Source organism: Choloepus didactylus, chromosome 6 (genome assembly GCF_015220235.1).
Source record: "Choloepus didactylus isolate mChoDid1 chromosome 6, mChoDid1.pri, whole genome shotgun sequence".
Classification (NCBI taxonomy): Eukaryota; Metazoa; Chordata; class Mammalia; order Pilosa; family Megalonychidae; genus Choloepus; species Choloepus didactylus.
Genome location: NC_051312.1, coordinates 13,722,742 through 13,734,096, shown reverse-complemented (window position 1 = coordinate 13,734,096; position 11,355 = coordinate 13,722,742). Strand labels below are relative to the sequence as shown.

Genomic DNA, 11,355 nt, shown 5'->3' with positions numbered 1-11,355 from the left:
AGTGTGGATCCCTTTAGAGGAGGAGACTGGCCCAGGGCAGAACTGACTGGTGGGGCTTCCTAGAGAAGTCTGCTCTAGAAACAACAGAAGGGGACAGGCCGGGACGCTTCCCGTCCACAGGTGAGCCTTCCGTTCTGTCCCATACACCCAACATGGGTAGAGAGAAAGCAGGGTTCCCCTCTGAAGGGCAGATGAGAAATGGGAAGGGGTGGGCCTGGGAAGTATATAGGTCCAGCACCTCCCCGCCCCACCTGGAATGGGCGCCAGGCAACTCTGCCACACACTGGCCTTTATTGGGAGCAGCAGGTGGGACACCTCCAACAACAGTAAAAAAGTTAATTTACAAAAGCAGGGAGTCAGCGAAGCTGCCTGGTTGGCACCTGGAAGAGAAGAGTATCAAAATGAGACCGATGACCCCTCTTTCCACGTCCTTTTCTCACTGACCCGTGCTCCTGGGCTGATGGGAAACGCCTTTGAAGCTGAGCAACTAGAACCAAGTCTCAGGGACCTGCTGGGTGGATTATCTGCAGCAAGTTTTAAGTCCCAGATCCTGGCCCCCTCCTAGCCAGCTCACTTCCAGACAGGCAGCCTCTCCAAGTCAGTGGCATATGCTCCAAGAACGCACATGGATAAGTATGGGAAGCCTGTGCTCACATCCCTACAGAGCACATCTCCGCACAGACTGCGGCCATGGGCAGGGTACAGAACTCAGAACTGGCAGAGGAGGTCATGCTGGGCTCAAAGCTCCATTGGGGACCGGCAGGAAGGCACACATGTCCAGTGTCCCCATTCACCCTGCTGAGTCTGTCTCCATTAACCAAGAGGTCGTGCAGGCAAAAGGCTGAGGACCCCGTTGATGTGGGTGTGGGGAGGCTTCTCCAGGCTGTGCCTTGGAGCCCAGACGTCCCACCCCGTCACGGCTCTTACCCTGGGGAGCTCATACGTAGATGCCGACCCAGAGCAGCAGGAAGAGGACGCCGAAGCCCATGAAGAGCGAGGCCACCAAGGAGATGAGGAGCTCTTTGTAGATATCCCGTGTGTACTTGGTGGAGGTTACCTCATACCTGGCAGGGCTGTTAAGGAGAAGCAGAGGGATGGACTATGGAGCTCTGGGTCAGAAAGGTATGGACTCCCGGCTTCCTGGAAGGTTTGTCTGACTCACTGCAGTCAGACAGAGGGGCCCAAGGGATGATCTGGACTTTGGTGGTTCATCTAACTCCTATACCACCCATGAAGAAAATGAGGCCCAGAGAGGTTAGGTCACTTGCCTCAGGTCACACAGCTAATGAGTGGCAGAGCTGGGACTAGTCCTCATCCCCCTGACACCTGAGCACACCCTTCCATATACCACCTTTCCAACTTCAGCTCCCCTATCCCCAGCCTCCATTCTACCCAAGCCCTCCGCTCATTGTTCTGGGAATCTGAAGTGCAAACTGAGCATAATTGAACTTGAAAAACAAAGGTCACTAGAACTTGGGCATCAATGGCCTTTCTTCGCCCTCCTTATCGTCCCCCATCCCCAACCCAATGAACAAAAACTGGCTGGGTGATGTACCCAGCATGGTTCCCTCCCTCAGCTTCCCACGTCCCTAACTCAGGTCCCCTGGCTGCTCAGTGAAAGGATACACAAAGAACCAGGCGGTGAAGAACATGCCAATGGCCAACAGCACCACCGTCAGATGGGGGAAGACAGCCGGGTTCACTGGGCTGGTGTACCTGTTCATGGCCTCGAGCTCCTAGGGGAGAGCATGAGATAAGAGCCACAGAAGAATCCCATGACTTCAACCTGAGGGGGCTATGAGGTTATCAGGAGCCCCGTTCTACTGCAACCACTAGAGGTATATTTCAACCTGGGAAGTGTGGGTATCCTCTGGAAGCAACAGTGAGTGATTCAATTTGGGAATGACAATAATACCAACAACAAATACAATTACATCTTAAACTAGGAGGGGACTTTGTCTTTTCAGTGAGGCAAGGAGGAGAGCTGAGGGTCAGAGGCTGAGACACAGAAAGAGGTTAGCTATAGATCAATGATACTTAACATTTTCTAAGGCCACTGACCTCTGTGAAAATGTGATGAAAGGTATGGAGTCTACCTAGGAAAAAACACGTCCCAGAAAAATTCTGCCTACAGTTTTAGGGACTTTTTGGATCTGAGTCTACAAGATACCAGGTGAAGAATCCCTGCTGCAAGTCTCAGAGAGCCTGGACTGTCATCCAGATCTCAACTTCTAATTCAGAATTCTCTCCTCTACACTGTTATGGAATCTCGGGATCTACAAGCAAAAGGCATCAGTTAAAATTCTGGCTCTATTGAATAATTTGAGTCCCAGTAAAGTGGTTATAGTATCTTTCTCACAGGGTTGATGTATGACGTAAGAAAGATGATGAATGTTAAAGCATCTAGCTCAATGCCTGGCATAGAGCAGTTGTTCAATAGGACTCTGTTTCCTTCCTGAGGTTATAGGGGAGATTATGAGATTATGCCTGTGAAAGTTCTGTACAAATGTTAACTTCCATTGTCACCCACCAGCCGATGCTTCTAAAATTCAGAACATAACAACTCTACAGAAGTAAACTGACCCCATTGTTCTAAGAGACACTGAAATTCAATTCAGTAAACATTTATGCCCCCCTAAGAATTATAAAGACAATCGCTGCCATTTATTGAGCCTCTCTAATTGCAGGCCCTGTGTTTGGCACCGGGAATACAAAGATGAATAGACATCATCCCGGAGCTAGAGGCGCGTCAGATGGAAGTCACTAGGAGGCGTGGCGGTTAACAAAGAAGTCCACGAAACGTGGCAAGAGCTTTGTACAGAGGCTGTGGGAGCTACAGGAGAGAGCGGCCAATTAGAAACGCTTCACCAGGAAGATGACATTTACCCATGGCCTCGTAGGATGAGTACGAGTTCGGCAGCGGGAACGCCTTTCCAGATAGAGATAACAGCCTAGGCAAAAGCTCAAAGGTTTTACAAGTGCACCCCATGCCTCCAACCTTATAAATTCTGATCTCAGAGCGATCAGAAGCCAAGTGCGATCAAAACCTCAGCCTAAGCAGTCCATGGCGAGGGGCTGCCCTTGCCCGTCCCTCAGCCCGAGCCGGAGGAGGTTCAAGTCTCTTGCTCCCCGGACCTCGGAAGCCTGAGGCTTCCGCGAGAGAGGAGGAAGGGACGGGCCTCAAGGAAGTCTCCACACTTGTCAGGATCGCCCCTCAATCCTCTCACCATTTCGACTCGCAAAAGGAAAGCCGCTGCTCCGCCACCGGAAGAACACGTCAGCAGGAGCAGGCGCCCTGTTCGGCCGGAAGAAGAAGCGCGCCCACGCAAGTGGCATTATGGGAGTTGTAGTCCAGTGGTTTGGGCTGCAAGGAAAGACGGGGGTGGTGGGGGCCTGGTGTGGGGAGTAGAGGGACGCAGTGGAGAAGGGTAGGCCGGCGGCGCTGTACGAGTTCCTTCATTCTGGCGGGACTGTTTCCTATGAGAGAAGTTGGCTATGAAGGGGCCGGCACCAGGACTACATTCCCCAAGAGGCTGTGCACGAGGGCTGGTCACGTGACGGGAGCGCGGGCTTTGGAAGGCCGCGAAGCTAGAGGCGACCCGCGGCGAATCGAGGCGGGCGCGTGGTTTAAGAAAGTTCTGGGCAACGTCCTCGTTCGACACCGGGCCGGGTGCCAGGTGCCAGCTGCCGAGGCCTCGCGCTCCAAATCCCAGGTGAGACCTTGCAGGAGGCGCTTCCGAGAGCGACGGGGTTCGCGGTCCCGCCGCTTCGCTGTGTGAGCCTTAAGCCAGATGCCTTTCTTTCTACACCTTTGGAGAGAGGATACTAGCTTCCGCCTTCCGGGGCCGTTGTGCGTTTTTACCAAGGTTTTGGATGAGAGACGTTTTTGTGAATAGGACCAAGTGTATACACCTAGTGTATGTCAGGCGTTTTGCTTTATGATCTCAGTTAACCTTCACGGTAACTCTGCACGATGGGCATGGTTATCATTCTTACTTGGTAAATGAGAAAACCGAGCTTAAGTAACTTAGTAACATCACACAGATTGTAAATGCTGAGCCTAGATTCCGGAGCGGAGCTTTTGTCACTGCCATTTACAGGAGAACTCAAGTGAGTTGGGCCTTGAAGGAGGGGTAAGAGGATGGCGGGAGGAGGGCACAGCAGAGCAAGTGAGAAAGTGCAGGTCTTATCCCAGCCCTTCTGTTGTGATCAGGACTGTAAAGATCCAGATCATGGAAGATCTTGATGCTATGCTGAGGTGTTTGGATTTAGTTAGGAAGGTACCAGCGTCCCTTTATGCTTTAGAAAACTTTGTGAAGAGAAATGGGAATAATTAGAAGGCCTAGCAGTCTTTCTTAGAGTGTTGAACACATACTACTGGAGGGTGCAAGATGACTGTAAGTGCCCCCCCCCCCAATCTTTGTTAGTAGTTATACATGTAACACACATTAAGGTATAACTAATAAAACACAGATACTGTTGCTTAAGACGAGTTCTCTTTTTCAATTCATTTTGGTAAAAAAAAATGTTCATTTAAAGAAAATATTAATTGAATGAGAGTACAGCCATTTTTTGGCCCTAGAAAAGATTTGATAAAGGGCCTGAACTGCAGATGTGCATTTGGGCTGCGTGACAACAGTATGCCAGGCCCCTAAAACATGACCTGGTGTAGGGTATGAGCCATGGATTTCACATTTCAGGCTTTGTGGTAGAGAGAAAATACAAGAGGAAAAGACTTAAAACTCTTAGCAACATCATGATAACAGTAGAAACTCTTAAGTGCTGAGGGGATGCTGAAGGGAGATTAGAGCAGTGTTTTACTTTCCTCGCTGCTCAAGCCAATGCCATGCAACGGGGACTGGCTTAAACAATTGGAACTGATCAGTTCACAGCTTTGAGGCTAGGAAAGCCCAAATCAAGGCATCACCAAGGCAGTGCTTTGTTCCTAAAGACTGGCTGCCAGTGATCTTTGGTCCTGGGCGCCTTAGTCATATGGCAATGCACATGGCTGCCTCTCCTGGCCTCTCTCTCCTTTTCTGGGTCTGTTGACTTTTACCTTTTGCTTCTCCTGGGTTTCTCTATCTGTCTGAATCTCATTCTGCTTAAGAACTCCAGTAATAGGATTAATAATTATAAGATTGAATAGGGCCTTACCTTAACTGAAGTAACCTCATCAAAAAAGTCATACTTACAGTGGGTTCACACCCACAGGAATGGATTACCTTAAAGAACATGTTTTTCTGGGGGTATATAGCTCCAGAGCACCACAATCAGGGTGTGAGGAAGCCACATTACCCCCATTGCAATATGTAATTTTTGCCAGCTGTTTAAGTCTGCTAAGAGGAGATGAGCCGGAGGGATGAGTTTGGGGTGTTCAGTTACTGGTATATAACTATAAAGGAGGAGTGAACATGTTAATAATTGGCAAGAAGATACAAACTCATTATTATATATTTATTTTACTACTGTGCACATTCAGCTGTCTTATGGTTGCCTTTGTGCCTGTCTCATCTCACTTTCTTTGTTTGGCCAATATTTGTCTGTCTCTCAGGGCTCAGTTCTTCAGTGATGATCCCTGGACGCCTCAAACCGGGCCAAGCACTCCTCTTCTGGACCTCTCTGGTTCTTGATGCATCAGTTATAACCCTTACTACACGGTAGATTATGTTGCTGCTGCCTTATCCTTAAGCCCCTCCACGACAACGGTGTCTTGTACCTCTTAGCTTCCAGTTCAGTTCATGGAGCTCAGGAAGTTTAGTAAGCTTTAGTTAATATTAATTGAATGAACTGTACTAGCCTGAAAGTTTCTTGAGAATGCGGACCATGTCTTGTTCATCTTTACATCTTCTGTAGTGCTAACTTGATGTCTATTTTGTTGTGCTGACTGTTTAGCTGAAGCCTTGACATTGGTGAGAAAGCACCAATTATAACCCTCACTCCTTTTGCATCCTTAAAGTTTCTCCTCTCTCTCTCTTTTTTTTAATTGGTTGATCATAAGTGACCGGAGGCTCACAACAACCTAACCCTATATGTCCCCTGTGAGGAGCAGTTCAATATTTGCCAATTCAGTATTCAAGGTGACTTTATAGAACATAACTACTATGAACAATGGGGAACTACTGTATCACCCAGTTCTCATTTCCCCATTTCACATCCTGAATTGTGGTTCACCCCATCTGATTTACCTACTAGGACAACAGATTCTAGTCAGTATTTTACCAACATGATAACCTATCACTTCTTCTCCATCTCTTTTTCTCTTTCACTTGGAATAGTACAGAAGGTTCATAATTGGTGTCCCTGCCTCCAGTCTTGCTTCCTTAAACCTTTCCATTTATGATGCCTAAGTGAACTGCCTGAACTGCAAAAATGCCACTGCACTACCTAACCTAAACTTTTCACTGGCTCCCTGTTGCCATTGGATGAAGGCCACTTTCCTTAGCATGGCATTTAGTGACGGTATTTCATGACTTGTCCTACATACCTCTCTAGCCTTACTAGAGGCTATCACTCCTTGCCTTAGACTTCTGCACTAGTGTTAACTATATTTCCCCATGAGGTCTGTTTTCTCATTTTCTCAGAAACGCTTTCTGCCTCACATTTCATCAACTGGCTAATCCTTTTTTTTATTTTTTAATTTTTTTAATTTTTACAAACACTCCCCCTTCCCCAGTAACCTCTAATCTGCTTTGTATCCCTGTGAGTTTGCTATTTCTAGTTGTCTCTTACAAGTGATATTACACAGTTTTTATCTTTATGTGTCTTGCTTCTTTCACTGAGCATAGTGTTTTCAAGGTTCTTTCATGTTGCAGCATGTCTCATAATTTCATTTTTTCTTATGGCCAAATAATATTCTATTGCAGGTATGTGTCACATTTTGTTTGTTGATGGGCATTTAGGTTGTTTCTACCTTTTGACTATTGTGAATAATGCTGCTGTAAACATTGGTGGACAAGTATCTGTTTGCGACCCTGTTTTCACTCTCTTTAGATATATACCCACACGTGGGATTGCTGGGTCAAATGGTAATTCCATATCTAACTTTTTGAGGAACCTCCATATTGCTTTCCACAGTGGCTGCAGCATTTTACATACCTATCAGCAGTGCCCTAGAGTTCCAATTTCTCTGCATCCTCTGTAACACTTGCTATTTTCTGTTGTTTGTGTTTGTTTTTTTTTTAATATAGCCATCCTTGTTGGTGTGAACTGGTATCTCATTGTGGTTTTAATTTGCATTTCCCTAATGGCTAATGATGTTGAGCATCTCATATGTTTATTGGGCATTTGTATATCATCTTCGGAAAAATGTTTTTTGCCTTATTTTTAATTGAGTTGTTTGTCTTGTTGAGTTGTAGGAGTTCTTTATATACTTTGGATATTAAACCCTTACCAGCTATATGGTTTGAAACTATTTTCTCCCATTCTGTAGATTTTCTTTTTACTTTCTTGATAATTTCATCTGTTGTTTCTTTCGTTGCTTGTGCATTTGGTATCATATCTAAGAATCCATTGCTGAATTCCAGGTCATGAAGATTTGCCCATTTGTTATCTTCTAAGAGTTTTAAGGTTTTAGCACTTATATGTAGGTCCTTGATCTATTTTGAGTTGATTTTTGTATATGGAGTGAGGTAGGTTTCTAAAATCTTTCTGTGTATAGATTTCCTGTTTTCCCAACACCATTTGTTGAGATTATTCTTTCCCTACTGCATGTACTTAGTACCCTTGTTGAAAATCAGTTGGCCATAGGTGTGTGGGTCTATTTCTGGACTTTCAGTTCTGCGCTGATGATTATTTGTCTGTCTTTTTGCCAGTACCACACAGTTTTGACCGTTGTCACTTTGTAATACAATTGGAAATTGTGAAATGTGAGTCCTCCAACCCTTTCTTTTTCAAGATTGTTTTCCTATTTGGTCCCCCTTGCAATTCCATATAAGTTCAAGGATTGATTTTTTCCAATTCTGTAAAAAATGCTGCTGCAATTTAAAAAGAGATTGCACTGAACTTGCATATTGCTTTGGGTAGTATTGACATTAACAATGTTAACTCTCCTGATCCATGGAACATGGGATGTCTTGCCATTTATTTAGGTCTTTAATCCTCCTCTTACTTGCCTATTTTCTTCTAGGTGCCCCTCCTCTTTGTTGCCATGGGAATTCAAGGCCTGGCCAAACTGATTGCCGACGTGGCCCCCAGTGCGATCCGGGAGAATGACATCAAGAGCTACTTTGGCCGCAAGGTGGCCATTGATGCCTCTATGAGCATTTATCAGTTCCTGATTGCTGTGCGCCAGGGCGGGGATGTGCTGCAGAACGAGGAGGGTGAGACCACCAGCCACTTGATGGGCATGTTCTACCGTACCATCCGCATGATGGAGAACGGCATCAAGCCTGTGTATGTCTTCGATGGCAAGCCGCCACAGCTCAAGTCGGGTGAGCTGGCGAAACGCAGTGAGCGGCGGGCTGAGGCGGAGAAACAGCTGCAGCAGGCTCAGGCAGCTGGGATGGAGGAGGAGGTGGAAAAGTTCACCAAGCGGCTGGTGAAGGTCACCAAGCAGCACAATGATGAGTGCAAGCAGCTGCTGCGCCTCATGGGCATCCCATACCTGGATGCGCCCAGCGAGGCAGAGGCCAGCTGTGCTGCCCTGGTGAAGGCTGGCAAGGTCTATGCTGCAGCCACCGAGGATATGGACTGCCTGACCTTCGGCAGCCCTGTGCTGATGCGGCATCTGACTGCCAGCGAGGCCAAAAAGCTGCCCATCCAGGAATTCCACCTGAGCCGGATTCTGCAGGAGCTGGGCTTGACCCAGGAGCAGTTTGTGGATCTGTGCATCCTGCTGGGCAGCGACTACTGTGAGAGCATCCGTGGAATTGGGCCCAAGCGGGCCGTGGACCTCATCCAGAAGCACAAGAGCATCGAGGAGATCGTGCGGCGGCTTGACCCCAACAAGTACCCTGTGCCAGAAAATTGGCTCCACAAGGAGGCCCATCAGCTCTTCCTGGAGCCCGAGGTGCTGGATGCAGAGTCTGTGGAGCTGAAGTGGAGTGAGCCAAACGAAGAAGGTCTGGTCACCTTTATGTGTGGTGAGAAGCAGTTCTCCGAAGAGCGAATCCGCAATGGGGTGAAACGGCTGAGCAAGAGCCGCCAGGGCAGCACCCAGGGCCGCCTGGATGATTTCTTCAAGGTGACCGGCTCGCTCTCTTCAGCCAAGCGCAAGGAGCCAGAACCCAAGGGATCCGCAAAGAAGAAGGCAAAGACTGGGGCAGCAGGGAAGTTCAAAAAGGGGAAATGAACGTGTGCCGCCCAATTATATCTCCCTGGCCCCAGAATTTTTGCCTTGTTGTACCCTTAAGAGCTAGAGCTAGAGAAAGCTCCATGGGGATGGGAAGGGGATTCCATTGCTTCTCTAGCCTTACCCTCCTTGGTGTGCTTTTCCCTTCTTGACTTGATCATATTGCAGGAAGTCCACAGAGGTGCTTTGTTTTTTGCTTTGTTAGTTGAGGGAAGTGTCAGTCTCAAACCGTTTACTGGACACTGAGTCCATAGTTAAATGAAAGTGATAACAATGAGTTTTGGAGAAAGAAGAGGAAGATTAACGGTGGAGACAAAAGACTTTAGGGAAATGATTTCGTTGATGGTCATCTGGTGGCTGGTGGGAGGTGACGATGGAACCAGACTGTGCTTCTCTCCCTAGGTCAGCTTTGACCCAACCTGAAATAACAGCCATCGAGAAGACCGGTCTTACCAGATTGGAAGAGCCACTGAGAAGTCAGACAAGAATAGAGAAGGAGTCCCTGGAGTTGGCAGCAAGTTTTTGATTACCGGCCATGTGTCCTTGAGTCTTTAGTGGTAATTCAGGGGAGTGAGGTGGAGATGTTCTTCTCATGGCCTCTGAGTTGAGACTTTGGGAAAAAATGGTGGCTTTCATGTGTTGTTTTTGTTTTAAAGGTATGAGGTGGCAAAAATTAAAATTCTCAAAGTAACCAGAATATCATGTTCTTTGAGAACATTTGAAAACATCCAGTGTCCTGGGCTCCAGGCAGAACACCTTCTCCTTTTGCTACTCCAGGGCAACAGCAGGGCTTGAGAGTGGCCACAAGATGGCGCCATGCCCTGCAGAATGGCCGTGGCAGCTACGGTAGTACTCAAGCTATTTGGAGGATGCCTAAGTTATTTTATCTAGATGAGAAATGAGTTTTGATAAATTGAGTGGATTGTTAGTCTTCCACCTAATCTGTGATATAAAGGAGCGTATCGGAAAAAAACTCACAATTTATATCAACTGCTTCATAGCATCCATTTATCAGTTTGGTAAATCGAGACAGCTGCCATTCAAAATCACTCTTGTTCCGTTTGTGACATTAAATTCAGGTTGGTATGTCTCATAGAGTTGGAATGTTTTGTACTTTGAAAGGTTTGGTGGGGAGCTGTACTGTTTGAGTTTTTAATTTTTTAGCATTCCCATCACTGCCATTTGAAGTTAACAGGGACACTGTCATTTAAGTTGATAATGTCTTGACAGTTTAAACAGATTAGAGACCGGTGGTTTTCAATCTTTTAACGGGTTTTCCAAGTAGAATTTTATGTGGGGTCTCAGGATATAAAAGCTCTCTGGTTAAAGAAGGAATATGGTCTCCCTAGCAACCCCTTCATAATTAGAAGACTTTGAAAACCCCTAGTGTGGACCAAGTTCTACAGTGGAATGTAAGTTCCTGAGGGCAGGGATCTTAAGTTTTGTTACTTCTGGATCTTCAGTGATAAGTGAAATGGATTTTTCCAAATTGAACCACAGTTTATTTGATGTCTGTTTTCTGATTTAAGTAATTTGGCTCTGAGTGATAGTGTTGGGGTTTGGAGGTGGTCAGACTTCTAAAAGAGTTAGTCACCTCGGTACAGTAGCTCTAGTTAAGGGCTAGTGCCCCACTGCAATCAAGCATGCAGAGTATAGTTTGTTTTCTGAATTGTTGAGTTCCCTGGTCTTTTCTAGAAGTTTAACTTTGGGTACACTGCAGGGAAAATCGATCCTGCATATAAATTTTTATTTAACATTCTAATACTGTTCTTGCTTCGAGAGGAAGCTGTTGTAGTAGGATAGAGGTTAAAAGGGCATTGTCTTGCAGCCCATTTGTGAGGTACTGTAGCTACAGCTAAAGATTTTAGGCAAATGGGATTTACAGGGACTACCCATGCTGAGCCTGGAAATGAGTTAAACATAATTCAAAATGGAAAACTGAAGGACAAACGGGTGAGGGCAGTGCCTCATGAGAAAGAGGAAATGATGCAAATACAGCCTGGTGACCTGGACACTTTGGTCTTTGAACATGTAAGAATTGGCTTTTCTTCTCCTTGCATAGCCCC

The 11,355-nt window shown here is 46.5% G+C and overlaps 2 protein-coding genes across 2 annotated transcripts; one reads left to right on the top strand and one right to left on the bottom strand.

Annotated features, from left to right (window-relative positions):
• Positions 1–272: 272 nt before the first annotated feature.
• On the bottom strand, positions 273–3,312 carry TMEM258 (transmembrane protein 258). Its single transcript, XM_037841193.1, has 4 exons — positions 3,228–3,312; positions 1,627–1,736; positions 928–1,064; positions 273–380 (listed from the first exon to the last, which is right to left on the bottom strand). Exons 1-3 carry the CDS (start codon positions 3,228–3,230, stop codon positions 938–940), a joined length of 240 nt encoding a protein of 79 aa, XP_037697121.1. The 5' UTR covers positions 3,231–3,312; the 3' UTR covers positions 273–380; positions 928–937.
• Positions 2,838–10,384, top strand: FEN1 (flap structure-specific endonuclease 1). Its single transcript, XM_037841192.1, has 2 exons — positions 2,838–3,713; positions 8,126–10,384. Exons 1-2 carry the CDS (start codon positions 3,480–3,482, stop codon positions 9,287–9,289), a joined length of 1,398 nt encoding a protein of 465 aa, XP_037697120.1. The 5' UTR covers positions 2,838–3,479; the 3' UTR covers positions 9,290–10,384.
• The last annotated feature ends 971 nt before the right edge of the window (positions 10,385–11,355 follow it).

Bases quoted from the DNA above. Each gene is read 5' to 3' on its own strand.
- TMEM258 (XM_037841193.1), bottom strand. The intron at 1,065-1,626 runs GTATCCTTTCAC...CAGCCCTGCCAG, and splicing joins TTCACCGCCTGGTTCTTTGT to GTATGAGGTAACCTCCACCA.
- FEN1 (XM_037841192.1), top strand. From the start codon at position 3,480: ATGAGAGAAGTTGGCTATGAAGGGGCCGGCACCAGGACTACATTCCCC. The intron at 3,714-8,125 runs GTGAGACCTTGC...ATTTTCTTCTAG, and splicing joins CCTCGCGCTCCAAATCCCAG to GTGCCCCTCCTCTTTGTTGC.